We start from the raw sequence: 17,962 nt of genomic DNA, 5'->3' as shown, positions 1-17,962 counted from the left end.
CGCTTTGGGAGCAGTCGCTGGACGTTGGGCACGTTGGCCGGATAGTGCTTCTCGGGCCTCGGCCTGCAACCTGGCAGGTACCTCCCAGGTTCCCGGCCCAACGAGAGCCCCCAGACCCAAATGGAGAGGAGCTGCTTGGGGGCCCCCTGGGGCCCCTTCAGGCCAGCTAGGTCTTTGGGTCCTGGCTCCTTCGCTTTGGGAGCAGTCGCTGAACGTTGGGCATGTTGGCCGGAGAGTGCTTCTCGGGCCGCGGCCTGCCACCTGGCAGGTACCTCCCAGGTTCCCGGCCCAACGAAAGTCCCCAGAGCCAAATGGAGAGGGGCTGCTTGGGGGCCCCCTGGGGCCCCTTCAGGCCAGCTAGGTCTTTGGGTCCTGGCTCCTTCGCTTTGGGAGCAGTCGCTGGACGTTGGGCATGTTGGCCGGAGAGTGCTTCTCGGGCCGCGGCCTGCAACCTGGCAGGTACCTCCCAGGTTCCCGGCCCAACGAAAGCCCCCAGAGCCAAATGGAGAGGGGCTGCTTGGGGGCCCCCTGGGGCCCCTTCAGGCCAGCTAGGTCTTTGGGTCCTGGCTCCTTCGCTTTGGGAGCAGTCGCTGGACGTTGGGCATGTTGGCCGGAGAGTGCTTCTCGGGCCGCGGCCTGCAACCTGGCAGGTACCTCCCAGGTTCCCGGCCCAACAAAAGCCCCCAGACCCAAATAGAGAGGGGCTGCTTGGGGGCCCCCTGGGGCCCCTTCAGGCCAGCTAGGTCTTTGGGTCCTGGCTCCTTCGCTTTGGGAGCAGTCGCTGGACGTTGGGCTTGTTGGCCGGAGAGTGCTTCTCGGGCCGCGGACTGCCACCTGGCAGGTACCTCCCAGGTTCCCGGCCCAACGAAAGGCCCCAGACCCAAATGGAGAGGGGCTGCTTGGGTGCCCCCTGGGGCCCCTTCATGCCAGCTAGGTCTTTGGGTCCTGGCTCCTTCGCTTTGGGAGCAGTCGCTGGACGTTGGGCATGTTGGCCGGAGAGTGCTTCTCGGGCCGCGGCCTGCAACCTGGCAGGTACCTCCCAGGTTCCCGGCCCAACAAAAGCCCCCAGACCCAAATGGAGAGGGGCTGCTTGGGGGCCCCCTGGGGCCCCTTCAGGCCAGCTAGGTCCTTTGGTCCTGGCTCCTTCGCTTTGGGAGCAGTCGCTGGACGTTGGGCACGTTGGCCGGATAGTGCTTCTCGGGCCTCGGCCTGCAACCTGGCAGGTACCTCCCAGGTTCCCGGCCCAACGAGAGCCCCCAGACCCAAATGGAGAGGAGCTGCTTGGGGGCCCCCTGGGGCCCCTTCAGGCCAGCTAGGTCTTTGGGTCCTGGCTCCTTCGCTTTGGGAGCAGTCGCTGGACGTTGGGCATGTTGGCCGGAGAGTGCTTCTCGGGCCGCGGCCTGCAACATGCCCAACGTCCAGCGACTGCTCCCAAAGCGAAGGAGCCAGGACCCAAAGACCTAGCTGGCCTGAAGGGGCCCCAGGGGGCCCCCAAGCAGCCCCTCTCCATTTGGCTCTGGGGGCTTTCGTTGGGCCGGGAACCTGGGAGGTACCTGCCCGGTTGCAGTTCGCGGCCCGATAAGCACTCTCCGGCCAACATGCCCAACGTCCAGCGACTGCTCCCAAAGTGAAGGAGCCAGGACCCAAAGACCTAGCTGGCCTGAAGGGGCCCCAGGGGGCCCCCAAGCAGCCCCTCTCCATTTGGGTCTGGGGGCTTTCGTTGGGCCGTGAACCTGGGAGGTACCTGCCAGGTTGCAGGCCGCGGCCCGAGAAGCACTCTCCGGCCAACATGTCCAACGTCCAGCGACTGCTCCCAAAGCGAAGGAGCCAGGACCCAAAGACCTAGCTGGCCTGAAGGGGCCCCAGGGGGCCCCCAAGCAGCCCCTCTCCATTTGGGTCTGGGGACTTTCGTTGGGACGGGAACCTGGGAGGTACCTGCCAGGTGGCAGTCCGCGGCCCGAGAAGCACTCTCCGGCCAACATGCCCAACGTCCAGCGACTGCTTCCAAAGAGAAGGAGCCAGGACCCAAAGACCTGGCTGGCCTGAAGGGGCCCCAGGGGGCCCCCAAGCAGCCCCTCTCCATTTGGGTCTGGGGGCTTTCGTTGGGCCGGGAACCTGGGAGGTACCTGCCAGGTTGCAGGCCGCGGCCCGAGAAGCACTCTCCGGCCAACATGCCCAACGTCCAGCGACTGCTCCCAAAGCGAAGGAGCCAGGACCCAAAGACCTAGCTGGCCTGAAGGGGCCCCAGGGGGCCCCCAAGCAACCCCTCTCCATTTGGGTCTGGGGTCTTTCGTTGGGCCGGGAACCTGGGAGGTACCTGCCAGGTTGCAGGCCGCGGCCCGAGAAGCACTCTCCGGCCAACATGCCCAACGTCCAGCGACTGCTCCCAAAGCGAAGGAGCCAGGACCCAAAGACCTAGCTGGCCTGAAGGGGCCCCAGGGGGCCCCCAAGCAGCCCCTCTCCATTTGGGTCTGGGGGCTTTCGTTAGACCGGGAACCTGGGATGTACCTGCCAAGTGGCAGGACGCGGCCCGAGAAGCACTCTCCGGCCAACATGCCCAACGTCCAGCGACTGCTCCCAAAGCGAAGGAGCCAGGACCCAAAGACCTAGCTGGCCTGAAGGGGCCCCAGGGGGCCCCCAAGCAGCCCCTCTCCATTTGGCTCTGGGGGCTTTCGTTGGGCCGGGATCCTGGGAGGTACCTGCCCGGTTGCAGGCCGCGGCCCGAGAAGCACTCTCCGGCCAACTTGCCCAACGTCCAGCGACTGCTCCCAAAGCGAAGGAGCCAGTACCCAAAGACCTAGCTGGCCTGAAGGGGCCCCAGGGGGCCCCCAAGCAGCCCCTCTCCATTTGGGTCTGGGGGCTTTCGTTGGGCCGGGAACCTGGGAGGTACCTGCCAGGTTGCAGGCCGCGGCCCGAGAAGCACTCTCAGGCCAACATGCCCAACGTCCAGCGACTGCTCCCAAAGCGAAGGAGCCAGGACCCAAAGACCTAGCTGGCCTGAAGGGGCCCCAGGGGGCCCCCAAGCAACCGATCTCCATTTGGCTCTGGGGGCTTTCGTTGGGCCGGGAACCTGGGAGGTACCTGCCCGGTTGCAGGCCGGGGCCCGAGAAGCACTCTCTGGCCAACATGCCAAACGTCCAGCGACTGCTCCCAAAGCGAAGGAGCCAGGACCCAAAGACCTAGCTGGCCTGAAGGGGCCCCAGGGGGCCCCCAAGCAGCCCCTCTGCATTTGGGTCTGGGGGCTTTCGTTGGGCCGGGAACCTGGGAGGTACCTGCCAGGTTGCAGGCCGCGGCCCGAGAAGCACTCTCCGGCCAACATGCAAAACGTCCAGCGACTGCTCCCAAAGCGAAGGAGCCAGGACCCAAAGACCTAGCTGGCCTGAAGGGGCCCCAGGGGGCCCCCAAGAAGCCCCTCTCCATTTGGGTCTGGGGGCTTTCGTTGGGCCGGGATCCTGGGAGGTACCTGCCAGGTTGCAGGCCGCGGCCCGAGAAGCACTCTCCGGCCAACATGTCCAACGTCCAGTGACTGCTCCCAAAGCGAAGGAGCCAGGACCCAAAGACCTAGCTGGCCTGAAGGGGCCCCAGGGGGCCCCCAAGCAGCCCCTCTCCATTTGGCTCTGGGGGCTTTCGTTGGGCCGGGAACCTGGGAGGTACCTGCCAGGTGGCAGGCCGCGGCCCGAGAAGCACTCTCCGGCCAACATGCCCAACGTCCATCGACTGCTCCCAAAGAGAAGGAGCCAGGACCCAAAGACCTGGCTGGCCTGAAGGGGCCCCAGGGGGCCCCCAAGCAGCCCCTCTCCATTTGGGTCTGGGGGCTTTCGTTGGGCCGGGAACCTGGGAGGTACCTGCCAGGTTGCAGGCCGCGGCCCGAGAAGCACTCTCTGGCCAACATGTCCAACGTCCAGCGACTGCTCCCAAAGCGAAAGAGCCAGGACCCAAAGACCTAGCTGGCCTGAAGGGGCCCCAGGGGGCCCCCAAGCAGCCGATCTCCATGTGGCTCTGGGGGCTTTCGTTGGGCCGGGAACCTGGGAGGTACCTGCCCGGTTGCAGGCCGGGGCCCGAGAAGCACTCTCTGGCCAACATGCCCAACGTCCAGCGACTGCTCCCAAAGCGAAGGAGCCAGGACCCAAAGACCTAGCTGGCCTGAAGGGGCCCCAGGGGGCCCCCAAGCAGCCCCTCTCCATTTGGCTCTGGGGGCTTTCGTTGGGCCGGGAACCTGGGAGGTACCTGCCAGGTTGCAGGCCGCGGCCCGAGAAGCACTCTCCGGCCAACATGCCCAACGTCCAGCGACTGCTCCCAAAGCAAAGGAGCCAGGACCCAAAGACCTAGCTGGCCTGAAGGGGCCCCAGGGGGCCCCCAAGCAACCCCTCTCCATTTGGGTCTGGGGTCTTTCGTTGGGCCCGGAACCTGGGAGGTACCTGCCAGGTTGCAGTTCGCGGCCCGAGAAGCACTCTCCGGCCAACATGCCCAACGTCCAGCGACTGCTCCCAAAGCGAAGGAGCCAGGACCCAAAGACCTAGCTGGCCTGAAGGGGCCCCAGGGGGCCCCCAAGCAGCCCCTCTCCATTTGGCTCTGGGGGCTTTCGTTAGGCCGGGAACCTGGGAGGTACCTGCCAGGTTGCAGGCCGCGGCCCGAGAAGCACTCTCCGGCCAACATGCCCAACGTCCAGCGACTGCTCCCAAAGCGAAGGAGCCAGGACCCAAAGACCTAGCTGGCCTGAAGGGGCCCCAGGGGGCCCCCAAGCAGCCCCTCTCCATTTGGGTCTGGGGGCTTTAGTTTGGCCGGGAACCTGAGAGGTACCTGCCAGGTTGCAGGCCGCGGCCCGAGAAGCACTCTCCGGCCAACATGCCCAACGTCCAGCGACTGCTCCCAAAGCGAAGGAGCCAGGACCCAAAGACCTAGCTGGCCTGAAGAGGCCCCAGGGGGCCCCCAAGCAACCGATCTCCATTTGGCTCTGGGGGCTTTCGTTGGGCCAGGAACCTGGGAGGTACCTGCCCGGTTGCAGGCCGGGGCCCGAGAAGCACTCTCTGGCCAACATGTCCAACGTCCAGCGACTGCTCCCAAAGCGAAGGAGCCAGGACCCAAAGACCTAGCTGGCCTGAAGGGGCCCCAGGGGGCCCCCAAGCAGCCCCTCTCCATTTGGCTCTGGGGGCTTTCGTTAGGCCGGGAACCTGGGAGGTACCTTCCAGGTGGAGGCCGCGGCCCGAGAAGCACTCTCCGGCCAACATGCCCAACGTCCAGCGACTGCTCCCAAAGCGAAGGAGCCAGGACCCAAAGACCTAGCTGGCCTGAAGGGGCCCCAGGGGCCCCCAAGCAGCCCCTCTCCATTTGGGTCTGGGGGCTTTCGTTGGGCCGGGATCCTGGGAGGTACCTGCCCGGTTGCAGGCCGCGGCCCGAGAAGCACTCTCCGGCCAACTTGCCCAACGTCCAGCGACTGCTCCCAAAGCGAAGGAGCCAGGACCCAAAGACCTAGCTGGCCTGAAGGGGCCCCAGGGGGCCCCCAAGCAGCCCCTCTCCATTTGGGTCTGGGGGCTTTCGTTGGGCCGGGAACCTGGGAGGTACCTGCCAGGTTGCAGGCCGCGGCCCGAGAAGCACTCTCTGGCCAACATGTCCAACGTCCAGTGACTGCTCCCAAAGCGAAGGAGCCAGGACCCAAAGACCTAGCTGGCCTGAAGGGACCCCAGGGGGCCCCCAAGCAGCCCCTCTCCATTTGGGTCTGGGGGCTTTCGTTTGACCGGGAACCTGAGAGGTACCTGCCAGGTTGCAGGCCGCGGCCCGAGAAGCACTCTCCGGCCAACATGCCCAACGTCCAGCGACTGCTCCCAAAGCGAAGGAGCCAGGACCCAAAGACCTAGCTGGCCTGAAGGGGCCCCAGGGGGCCCCCAAGCAGCCCCTCTCCATTTGGCTCTGGGGGCTTTCGTTGGGCCGGGATCCTGGGAGGTACCTGCCAGGTTGCAGGCCGCGGCCCGAGAAGCACTCTCCGGCCAACTTGCCCAACGTCCAGCGACTGCTCCCAAAGTTGGGATCCTGGGAGGTACCTGCCAGGTTGCAGGCCGGGGCCCGAGAAGCACTCTCTGGCCAACATGCCCAACGTCCAGCGACTGCTCCCAAAGCGAAGGAGCCAGGACCCAAAGACCTAGCTGGCCTGAAGGGACCCCAGGGGGCCCCCAAGCAGCCCCTCTCCATGTTGCTCTGGGGGCTTTCGTTGGACCGGGAACCTGGGAGGTACCTGCCCGGTTGCAGGCCGGTGCCCGAGAAGCACTCTCTGGCCAACATGCCCAACGTCCAGCGACTGCTCCCAAAGCGAAGGAGCCAGGACCCAAAGACCTAGCTGGCCTGAAGGGGCCCCAGGGGGCCCCAAGCAGCCCCTCTCCATTTGGGTCTGGGGGCTTTCGTTGGGCCGGGAACCTGGGATGTACCTGCCAGGTTGCAGGCCGCGGCCCGAGAAGCACTCTCCGGCCAATATGCCCAACGTCCAGCGACTGCTCCCAAAGAGAAGGAGCTAGGACCCAAAGACCTGGCTGGCCTGAAGGGGCCCCAGGGGGCCCCCAAGCAGCCCCTCTCCATTTGGGTCTGGGGGCTTTCGTTGGGCCGGGAACCTGGGAGGTACCTGCCAGGTTGCAGGCCGCGGCCCGAGAAGCACTCTCCGGCCAACATGCCCAACGTCCAGCGACTGCTCCCAAAGCGAAGGAGCCAGGACCCAAAGACCTAGCTGGCCTGAAGGGGCCCCAGGGGGCCCCCAAGCAGCCCCTCTCCATTTGGGTCTGGGGGCTTTCGTTGGGCCGTGAACCTGGGAGGTACCTGCCAGGTTGCAGGCCGCGGCCCGAGAAGCACTCTCCGGCCAACATGCCCAACGTCCAACGACTGCTCCCAAAGCGAAGGAGCCAGGACCCAAAGACCTAGCTGGCCTGAAGGGGCCCCAGGGGGCCCCCAAGCAGCCGCTCTCCATTTGGCTCTGGGGGCTTTCGTTGGGCCGGGAACCTGGGAGGTACCTGCCAGGTTGCAGGCCGCGGCCCGAGAAGCACTCTCTGGCCAACATGTCCAACGTCCAGTGACTGCTCCCAAAGCGAAGGAGCCAGGACCCAAAGACCTAGCTGGCCTGAAGGGGCCCCAGGGGGCCCCCAAGCAGCCCCTCTCCATTTGGCTCTGGGGGCTTTCGTTGGGCCGGGAACCTGGGAGGTACCTGCCAGGTGGCAGGCCGCGGCCCGAGAAGCACTCTCCGGCCAACATGCCCAACGTCCATCGACTGCTCCCAAAGAGAAGGAGCCAGGACCCAAAGACCTGGCTGGCCTGAAGGGGCCCCAGGGGGCCCCCAAGCAGCCCCTCTCCATTTGGCTCTGGGGGCTTTCGTTGGGCCGGGAACCTGGGAGGTACCTGCCAGGTTGCAGGCCGCGGCCCGAGAAGCACTCTCTGGCCAACATGTCCAACGTCCAGCGACTGCTCCCAAAGCGAAAGAGCCAGGACCCAAAGACCTAGCTGGCCTGAAGGGGCCCCAGGGGGCCCCCAAGCAGCCGATCTCCATGTGGCTCTGGGGGCTTTCGTTGGGCCGGGAACCTGGGAGGTACCTGCCCGGTTGCAGGCCGGGGCCCGAGAAGCACTCTCTGGCCAACATGCCCAACGTCCAGCGACTGCTCCCAAAGCGAAGGAGCCAGGACCCAAAGACCTAGCTGGCCTGAAGGGGCCCCAGGGGACCCCAAGCAGCCCCTCTCCATTTGGGTCTGGGGGCTTTCGTTGGGCCAGGATCCTGGGAGGTACCTGCCAGGTTGCAGGCCGCGGCCCGAGAAGCACTCTCTGGCCAACATGTCCAACGTCCAGTGACTGCTCCCAAAGCGAAGGAGCCAGGACCCAAAGACCTAGCTGGCCTGAAGGGGCCCCAGGGGGCCCCCAAGCAGCCCCTCTCCATTTGGGTCTGGGGGCTTTCGTTGGGCCGGGAACCTGGGATGTACCTGCCAGGTTGCAGGCCGCGGCCCGAGAAGCACTCTCCGGCCAATATGCCCAACGTCGAGCGACTGCTCCCAAAGAGAAGGAGCCAGGACCCAAAGACCTGGCTGGCCTGAAGGGGCCCCAGTGTGCCCCCAAGCAGCCCCTCTCCATTTGGGTCTGGGGGCTTTCGTTGGGCCGGCAACCTGGGAGGTACCTGCCAGGTTGCAGGCCGCGGCCCGAGAAGCACTCTCCGGCCAACATGCCCAACGTCCAGCGACTGCTCCCAAAGCGAAGGAGCCAGGACCCAAAGACCTAGCTGGCCTGAAGGGGCCCCAGGGGGCCCCCAAGCAGCCCCTCTCCATTTGGGTCTGGGGGCTTTCGTTTGGCCGGGAACCTGAGAGGTACCTGCCAGGTTGCAGGCCGCGGCCCGAGAAGCACTCTCCGGCCAACATGTCCAACGTCCAGCGACTGCTCCCAAAGCGAAGGAGCCAGGACCCAAAGACCTAGCTGGCCTGAAGGGGCCCCAGGGGGCCCCCAAGCAGCCCCTCTCCATTTGGCTCTGGGGGCTTTCGTTGGGCCGGGAACCTGGGAGGTACCTGCCAGGTTGCAGGCCGCGGCCCGAGAAGCACTCTCCGGCCAACATGCCCAACGTCCAGCGACTGCTCCCAAAGCGAAGGAGCCAGGACCCAAAGACCTAACTGGCCTGAAGGGGCCCCAGGGGGCCCCCAAGCAACCCCTCTCCATTTGGGTCTGGGGTCTTTCGTTGGGCCCGGAACCTGGGAGGTACCTGCCAGGTTGCAGTTCGCGGCCCGAGAAGCACTCTCCGGCCAACATGCCCAACGTCCAGCGACTGCTCCCAAAGCGAAGGAGCCAGGACCCAAAGACCTAGCTGGACTGAAGGGGCCCCAGGGGGCCCCCAAGCAGCCCCTCTCCATTTGGGTCTGGGGGCTTTCGTTAGGCCGGGAACCTGGGAGGTACCTGCCAGGTTGCAGGCCGCGGCCCGAGAAGCACTCTCCGGCCAACATGCCCAACGTCCAGCGACTGCTCCCAAAGCGAAGGAGCCAGGACCCAAAGACCTAGCTGGCCTGAAGGGGCCCCAGGGGGCCCCCAAGCAGCCCCTCTCCATTTGGGTCTGGGGGCTTTCGTTGGGCCGGGAACCTGGGAGGTACCTGCCAGGTTGCAGGCCGCGGCCCGAGAAGCACTCTCCGACCAACATGCCCAACGTCCAGCGACTGCTCCCAAAGCGAAGGAGCCAGGACCCAAAGACCTAGCTGGCCTGAAGAAGCCCCAGGGGGCCCCCAAGCAACCGATCTCCATTTGGCTCTGGGGGCTTTCGTTGGGCCGGGAACCTGGGAGGTACCTGCCCGGTTGCAGGCCGGGGCCCGAGAAGCACTCTCTGGCCAACATGTCCAACGTCCAGCGACTGCTCCCAAAGCGAAGGAGCCAGGACCCAAAGACCTAGCTGGCCTGAAGGGGCCCCAGGGGGCCCCCAAGCAGCCCCTCTCCATTTGGCTCTGGGGGCTTTCGTTAGGCCGGGAACCTGGGAGGTACCTTCCAGGTGGAGGCCGCGGCCCGAGAAGCACTCTCCGGCCAACATGCCCAACGTCCAGCGACTGCTCCCAAAGCGAAGGAGCCAGGACCCAAAGACCTAGCTGGCCTGAAGGGGCCCCAGGGGGCCCCCAAGCAGCCCCTCTCCATTTGGGTCTGGGGGCTTTCGTTGGGCCGGGATCCTGGGAGGTACCTGCCCGGTTGCAGGCCGCGGCCCGAGAAGCACTCTCCGGCCAACTTGCCCAACGTCCAGCGACTGCTCCCAAAGCGAAGGAGCCAGGACCCAAAGACCTAGCTGGCCTGAAGGGGCCCCAGGGGGCCCCCAAGCAGCCCCTCTCCATTTGGGTCTGGGGGCTTTCGTTGGGCCGGGAACCTGGGAGGTACCTGCCAGGTGGCAGGCCGCGGCCCGAGAAGCACTCTCCGTCCAACATGCACAACGTCCAGCGACTGCTCCCAAAGCGAAGGAGCCAGGACCCAAAGACCTAGCTGGCCTGAAGGGGCCCCAGGGGGCCCCCAAGCAGCCCCTCTCCATTTGGCTCTGGGGGCTTTCGTTGGGCCGGGAACCTGGGAGGTACCTGCCAGGTTGCAGGCCGCGGCCCGAGAAGCACTCTCCGGCCAACATGCCCAACGTCCAGCGACTGCTCCCAAAGCGAAGGAGCCAGGACCCAAAGACCTAGCTGGCCTGAAGGGGCCCCAGGGGGCCCCCAAGCAGCCCCTCTCCATTTGGGTCTGGGGGCTTTCGTTGGGCCGAGAACCTGGGAGGTACCTGCCAGGTGGCAGGCCGCGGCCCGAGAAGCACTCTCTGGCCAACATGCCCAACGTCCAGCGACTGCTCCCAAAGCGAAGGAGCCAGGACCCAAAGACCTAGCTGGCCTGAAGGGGCCCCAGGGGGCCCCCAAGCAGCCCCTCTCCATTTGGCTCTGGGGGCTTTCGTTGGGCCGGGAACCTGGGAGGTACCTGCCAGGTTGCAGGCCGCGGCCCGAGAAGCACTCTCCGGCCAACATGCCCAACGTCCAGCGACTGCTCCCAAAGCGAAGGAGCCAGGACCCAAAGACCTAGCTGGCCTGAAGGGGCCCCAGGGGGCCCCCAAGCAGCCCCTCTCCATTTGGGTCTAGGGGCTTTCGTTGGGCCGGGAACCTGGGAGGTACCTGCCCGGTTGCAGGCTGCGGCCCGAGAAGCACTCTCCGGCCAACATGCCCAACGTCCAGCGACTGCTCCCAAAGCGAAGGAGCCAGGACCCAAAGAACTAACTGGCCTGAAGGGGCCCCAGGAGGCCCCCAAGCAGCCCCTCTCCATTTGGGTCTGGGGGCTTTCTTTGGGCCGGGAACCTGGAAGGTACCTGCCAGGTTGCAGGCCGCGGCCCGAGAAGCACTCTCCGGCCAACATGCCAAACGTCCAGCGACTGCTCCCAAAGCGAAGGAGCCAGGACCCAAAGACCTAGCTGGCCTGAAGGGGCCCCAGGGGGCCCCCAAGCAGCCCCTCTCCATTTGGGTCTGGGGGCTTTCGTTGGGCCGGGAACCTGGGAGGTACCTGCCAGGTTGCAGGCTGCGGCCCGAGAAGCACTCTCTGGCCAACATGCCCAAAATCCAGTGACTGCTCCCAAAGCGAAGGAGCCAGGACCCAAACAACTAGCTGGCCTGAAGGGGCCCCAGGGGGCCCCCAAGCAGCCCCTCTCCATTTGGGTCTGGGGGCTTTCGTTGGGCCGGGAACCTGGGAGGTACCTGCCAGGTTGCAGGCTGCGGCCCGAGAAGCACTCTCCGGCCAACATGCCCAAAATCCAGTGACTGCTCCCAAAGCGAAGGAGCCAGGACCCAAAGAACTAGCTGGCCTGAAGGGGCCCCAGGGGGCCCCCAAGCAGCCCCTCTCCATTTGGGTCTGGGGGCTTTCGTTGGGCCGGGAACCTGGGAGGTACCTGCCAGGTTGCAGGCTGCGGCCCGAGAAGCACTCTCCGGCCAACATGCCCAAAATCCAGTGACTGCTCCCAAAGCGAAGGAGCCAGGACCCAAAGAACTAGCTGGCCTGAAGGGGCCCCAGGGGGCCCCCAAGCAGCCCCTCTCCATTTGGGTCTGGGGGCTTTCGTTGGGCCGGGAACATGGGAGGTACCTGCCCGGTTGCAGGCCGCGGCCCGAGAAGCACTCTCTGGCCAACATGCCCAACGTCCAGCGACTGCTCCCAAAGCGAAGGAGCCAGGACCCAAAGACCTAGCTGGCCTGAAGGGGCCCCAGGGGGCCCCCAAGCAGCCCCTCTCCATTTGGGTCTGGGGGCTTTCGTTGGGCCGGGAACCTGGGAGGTACCTGCCCGGTTGCAGGCCGTGGCCCGAGAAGCACTCTCCGGCCAACATGTCCAACGTCCAGCAACTGCTCCCAAAGCAAAGGAGCCAGGACCCAAAGACCTAGCTGGCCTGAAGAAGCCCCAGGGGGCCCCCAAGCAGCCCCTCTCCATTTGGGTCTGGGGGCTTTCGTTGGGCCGGGAACCTGGGAGGTACCTGCCAGGTTGCAGGCTGCGGCCCGAGAAGCACTCTCTGGCCAACATGCCCAAAATCCAGTGACTGCTCCCAAAGCGAAGGAGCCAGGACCCAAACAACTAGCTGGCCTGAAGGGGCCCCAGGGGGCCCCCAAGCAGCCCCTCTCCATTTGGGTCTGGGGGCTTTCGTTGGGCCGGGAACCTGGGAGGTACCTGCCAGGTTGCAGGCCGCGGCCCGAGAAGCACTCTCTGGCCAACATGCCCAACGTCCAGCGACTGCTCCCAAAGCGAAGGAGCCAGGACCCAAAGACCTAGCTGGCCTGAAGGGGCCCCAGGGGGCCCTTAATCAGCCCCTCTCCATTTGGGTCTGGGGGCTTTCGTTGGGCCGGGAACCTGGGAGGTACCTGCCAGGTTGCAGGCCGCGGCCCGAGAAGCACTCTCCGGCCAACATGCCCAAAATCCAGTGACTGCTCCCAAAGCGAAGGAGCCAGGACCCAAAGACCTAGCTGGCCTGAAGGGGCCCCAGGGGGCCCCCAAGCAGCCCCTCTCCATTTGGGTCTGGGGGCTTTCGTTGGATCGGGAACCTGGGAGGTACCTGCCAGATTGCAGGCCGCGGCCCGAGAAGCACTCTCCGGCCAACATGCCCAACGTCCAGCGACTGCTCCCAAAGCGAAGGAGCCAGGACCCAAAGACCTAGCTGGCCTGAAGGGGCCCCAGGGGGCCCCCAAGCAGCCCCTCTCCATTTGGATCGGGGGGCTTTCGTTGGATCGGGAACCTGGGAGGTACCTGCCCGGTTGCAGGCAGTGGCCCGAGAAGCACTCTCCGGCCAACATGTCCAACGTCCAGCGACTGCTCCCAAAGCGAAGGAGCCAGGACCCAAAGACCTAGCTGGCCTGAAGGGGCCCCAGGGGGGCCCTAAGCAGCCCCTCTCCATTTGGGTCGGGGGGCTTTCGTTGGGCCGGGAACCTGGGAGGTACCTGCCAGGTTGCAGGCCGCGGCCCCAGAAGCACTCTCCGGCCAACATGCCCAACGTCCAGCGACTGCTCCCAAAGCGAAGGAGCCAGGACCCAAAGACCTAGCTGGCCTGAAGGGGCCCCAGGGGGCCCCCAAGCAGCCCCTCTCCATTTGGGTCTGGGGGCTTTCGTTGGGCCGGGAACCTGGGAGGTACCTGCCAGGTTGCAGGCCGCGGCCCGAGAAGCACTCTCCGGCCAACATGCCCAACGTCCAGCGACTGCTCCCAAAGCGAAGGAGCCAGGACCCAAAGACCTAGCAGGCCTGAAGGGGCCCCAGGGGGCCCCCAAGCAGCCCCTCTCCATTTGGGTCTGGGGGCTTTCGTTGGGCCGGGAACCTGGGAGGTACCTGCCCGGTTGCAGGCCGCGGCCCGAGAAGCACTCTCCGGCCAACATGCCCAACGTCCAGCGACTGCTCCCAAAGCGAAGGAGCCAGGACCCAAAGACCTAGCTGGCCTGAAGGGGCCCCAGGGGGCCCCCAAGCAGCCCCTCTCCATTTGGGTCTGGGGGCTTTCGTTGGGCCGGGAACCTGGGAGGTACCTGCCAGGTGGCAGGCCGCGGCCCGAGAAGCACTCTCCGGCCAACATGCCCAACGTCCAGCGACTGCTCCCAAAGCGAAGGAGCCAGGACCCAAAGACCTAGCTGGCCTGAAGGGGCCCCAGGGGGCCCCCAAGCAGCCCCTCTCCATTTGGGTCTGGGGGCTTTCGTTGGGCCGGGAACCTGGGAGGTACCTGCCAGGTTGCAGGCCGCGGCCCGAGAAGCACTCTCCGGCCAACATGCCCAACGTCCAGCGACTGCTCCCAAAGCGAAGGAGCCAGGACCCAAAGACCTAGCTGGCCTGAAGGGGCCCCAGGGGGCCCCCAAGCAGCCCCTCTCCATTTGGGTCTGGGGGCTTTCGTTGGGCCGGGAACCTGGGAGGTACCTGCCCGGTTGCAGGCCGCGGCCCGAGAAGCACTCTCCGGCCAACATGCCCAACGTCCAGCCACTGCTCCCAAAGCGAAGGAGCCAGGACCCAAAGACCTAGCTGGCCTGAAGGGGCCCCAGGGGGCCCCCAAGCAGCCCCTCTGTGGGAAAAGCAGACGATGATTCTGGAGCTGCGAAATTGCACAGTGGAGCAAGCGACCAAGATCTGATAGCCTTGGTCGGACGAAAGTTGTGGGAGGCCTGATAGCCTTGGTCGGACGAAGGCTGTGAAGGCTGTGGGAGACCCGAAGAACGGGGCTTCTCAAAACATCATGAAGCGAGGAGCATTCCATTGTGGTGACGGTGTAACTGCAGCTGCGGTGTGAAGATAACCTTTAACACTGAAGACATCAGTAACCTGTAAAAAGCCTTCTGACGGTTTTATATTATCCAATCTTGACGCACTTAGAAAATATATAAGCTGCTGTATGTGTGCAATAAACCGATCACTTGCTTACATTAAGCGGTGTCCCGTCTCTCGATTGCGGCAAATGGTGACCCCGACGTGATTCGATCCAAAACGGACCGGATGACGTGATTCGATCCTAAGCGGACCGGAGGACGTGATTCGATCCGAAGCAGACCGGACGACTCGGCACTCCAAGGAACTGGAGAACTGCCTATCTGGCAGCTGGTCGCAACTCCCGCAGAACTACAGAGTACGCTGCTGAAAGGAAGCAGGAGCCGGCAAACAATCCCTCGGGGAAGAGAGGTGAGCTGCGGGTAATCCAGATGGGAGGGCAAGTTTCGACATGATAAGACTATTTCGGGTCACGATCTTAAATGCACCTTGAAGTGGGTCCAGGTTAAAATCCCCACTAACGGATATATGGGACTCCGTGGGTGTTAAACTTTGGGACGGAGCCACAAAGGGTGACCCCCAGGCGCAAAAACTGCTCCCTTGGTGGAGAATTATATTTGAAACTTTAAAAGAGCAAGAGCGCTCTAATAGAGCGAATCAATCGCCTGGAAAAGACTCTGACGGGGACGATTCCCCTGTCGCTCCTTCAGCCCCACCGGAACTGCCTCCCTCCTCTGAAACCGACCCTTCATTAGTGCCAAAGCCATCCTCAAATAAAGGGGGATTAGTAAATTACCCTCCTGAAGACGACCCCTTTGATCCTGGTCCTTCGGACCCAGAGGATGAGCCTGATTTGTTCCCCCCTGACCCGCACAGCGTATGGACCAAAATCAAAGGGCAAGCGTTAGCACCGGTCATGTATCAAGGGCTCGGGCACGGGGCTCAGTGGGAACCTCTGTTGTTCAACAGAACGGGGGAGATGTGGGAAAAGCAGACGATGATTCTGCAGCTGCGAAATTGCACAGTGGAGCAAGCGACCAAGATCTGATAGCCTTGGTCGGACGAAAGTTGTGAAGGCTGTGAAGGCTGTGGGAGACCCGAAGAACGGGACGTCTCAAAACATCATGAAGCGAGGAGCATTCCATTGTGTTGACGGTGTAACTGCAGCTGCGGTGTGAAGATAACCTTTAACACTGACGACATCAGTAACCTGTAAAAAGCCTTCTGACGGTTTTATATTATCCAATCAATTTAAAGCTCGCTAAGCTTGACGCATTTTCTGCTCCTGTGCACTGGGTGGGAAGTGGGAGCTGAGCTTTTCTTGATAACTTTGCAGCAGGCAGTGCAAACTCATTTGTCATTAGGACTTGTTAGAGCATCTCCTGAGCCCTGCACACACAGAGGTTCCCCAGGGCAATGATCTGATGCCAGGAGGGGTCTGCAGAGCAGAGCAGAGCACTAGGCAGTTTGGATGAGGTCTGTGAGCACAGAACAGGAGGTGACATGGGCAAAGAGCATCAGCTCCAGGGACAGCTCCAGGCAGCAGAGACATTGTCAGGTAGGGAGAAGGAGCTCCCTAACAGGTATCTGCCAGGTACGTCCCTGACATCTCCTGTTGTGCTGACACTTTCCCGAAGCAACCGCCTGGTTTCTGTCACCCAGCACAAACTGCACCCAGAGTTCAAGGATTTCATACTGAGTCTTCTCCTTGGCAGCCCAACCCCAGTGAGTAGAAACCCCTGAGTGTCTGTCGGTCTGTCTGTCCCTGTCCTTACAGCCTTGGCTGCAGCATTTCTTGCTGTTCCTCCTCACGTCCTTGCTGCTTTTGTCCCACCATACCTGGGACTCTGGGCACATCCATTCGTGGTGCTGGCACAGAGCTTCCCCTCACTTCAGGACTCCCATTTGTAGCTTCAAAGCTCTGCTCTGGGGTTAAATTGGAGTGACAGTGCTGAAAAGCTCATTCCTATCCACAGGGGATTTAGTCTGAGATCACTCCAGCCTTCTATTTCCTTACTGCTGACTGTCAGGACTGAGTTCTCGAGAGCCAAAGCTGACCCTCCTTTCAGCAGTGGCAACTCAACCCAGCACAAGGCAGAGCTCCCAAAAGGGACTTGACAAAACTTGTCCTTAATGCAGAGTCAATCTGAGGGTATTCTATTAGAATTGAAGAGGTTTTCAAGAAGGAAGAGTTCCCTCAACTAGCTGCCTTTTCCTCCTTGGACAGGTCTCCACACTTGATGGAAGCAGCAGATGTCCAACAGCAGCAGCTCCATCAGCCAGTTCCTCCTCCTGCCCTTTGCAGACACACGGGAGCTGCAGCTCCTGCACTTCTGCCTCTTCCTGGGCATCTACCTGGCTGCTCTCCTGGGCAATGGCCTCATCATCAGCACCATAGCCTGTGACCACCACCTCCACACCCCCATGTACTTCTTCCTCCTCAACCTCTCTGTTCTTGACAGTGGCTTCATCTCCACCACTGTTCCCAAATCCATGGCCAATTCCTTGTGGGACACCAGGGCCATTTCCTACACAGGATGTGTGGCTCAACTCTTCTTCTTTGTATTGTTTATCTCTACAGAGTTCTGTCTTCTCACTGTCATGGCCTATGACCGCTACGTTGCCATCTGCCACCCCCTGCACTACGAGACCCTCCTGGGCAGCAGAGCTTGTGTCCACATGGCAGCAGCTGCCTGGGGCAGTGGGTTTCTCTATTCTGTGCTGCACACAGCCAATACATTTTCACTGCCCCTCTGCCATGGCAATGCCCTTGACCAGTTCTTCTGTGAAATCCCCCAGATCCTCAAGCTCTCCTGCTCAGATGCCTACCTCGGGGAAATTGGAGTCATTGTGGTTGGTGTCTGTTTAGGTATTGGGTGTTTTGTGTTCATTGTGGTGTCCTATGTGCAGATCTTCAGGGCTGTGCTGAGGATCCCCTTAGGACAGGGACAGCACAAAGCCTTTTCCACCTGCATCCCTCACCTGGCTGTGGTCTCCCTGTTTGTCAGTTCTGGTATGTTTGCCCACCTGAAGCCCCCCTCCATCTCCTCCCTTGTTCTGGACATGGTGTTGGCATTTCTTTACTCAGTGTTTCCACCAGCAATGAACCCCGTCATCTACAGCATGAGGAACCAGGAGCTCAAGGATGCCATGTGGAAACTGATGACTGGTTGTTTCTAAGAAACAATAAACTGCTCATCTTCCGCATATTGCTGCCCATGGAACTCATTATGACCAGCCTTTATTCTGTAGTGGTTTTAGTTGTTGGGGTTTTTTCCTTCTATTTTGACTGTCATGTAATTGCATGTTTCATGTTCATCCCATTTCAAACGTAGCACCTTCTGGTCTTGTGTGACCCAGATGATGAGTAATGATGAGCTGTGCTCTCCTTGCATCATATCTGCCTCCAAAGGGCTACAGTTTTTTCTTTCTTTTATTTCCCCATAAATTTTTAAATAATTTACCTCACATTTCCATCAGCTGAATCACTTGTCTGGAATGGCTTTCCCACTATGACAGAATGGGAATTTCCAGGATTGGGACCCATGGCAGCAGAAGAAATGTTCACCTGTCCCTGTACCTGCATTACCTCCAGGGTGTTTCTTTCATCTCCCCCATAATTCAGGTGTTTCCACCTGTCCTGATGATACAGCCATGACTAAGAACATCTTTTCCACAGATGGGCTGGACATGTGCACTTTACTTTGATCACAGGTTTCCACCTCCACTTGCTCTTTGGTTACTCAAATGCTAC

General features: G+C 62.5%; 1 protein-coding gene across 1 annotated transcript; it reads left to right on the top strand.

The window, feature by feature from the left end:
- Positions 1-16,461: 16,461 nt before the first annotated feature.
- On the top strand, positions 16,462-17,388 carry LOC311200864 (olfactory receptor 14C36-like; the record flags this gene model as incomplete). The annotated part of the gene is made up of 1 exon (XM_084275168.1): positions 16,462-17,388. The coding sequence occupies one exon, from the start codon at positions 16,462-16,464 to the stop codon at positions 17,386-17,388; it is 927 nt and encodes a 308-aa protein (XP_084131294.1).
- Positions 17,389-17,962: the final 574 nt, after the last annotated feature.

This window comes from Gallinula chloropus, assembly GCF_964237585.1.
Source record: "Gallinula chloropus genome assembly, chromosome: 25".
NCBI classification, from domain to species: domain Eukaryota; kingdom Metazoa; phylum Chordata; class Aves; order Gruiformes; family Rallidae; genus Gallinula; species Gallinula chloropus.
The sequence above is the reverse complement of the archived record's forward strand: the minus strand, read 5'-3'. Positions and strand labels throughout refer to the sequence as shown.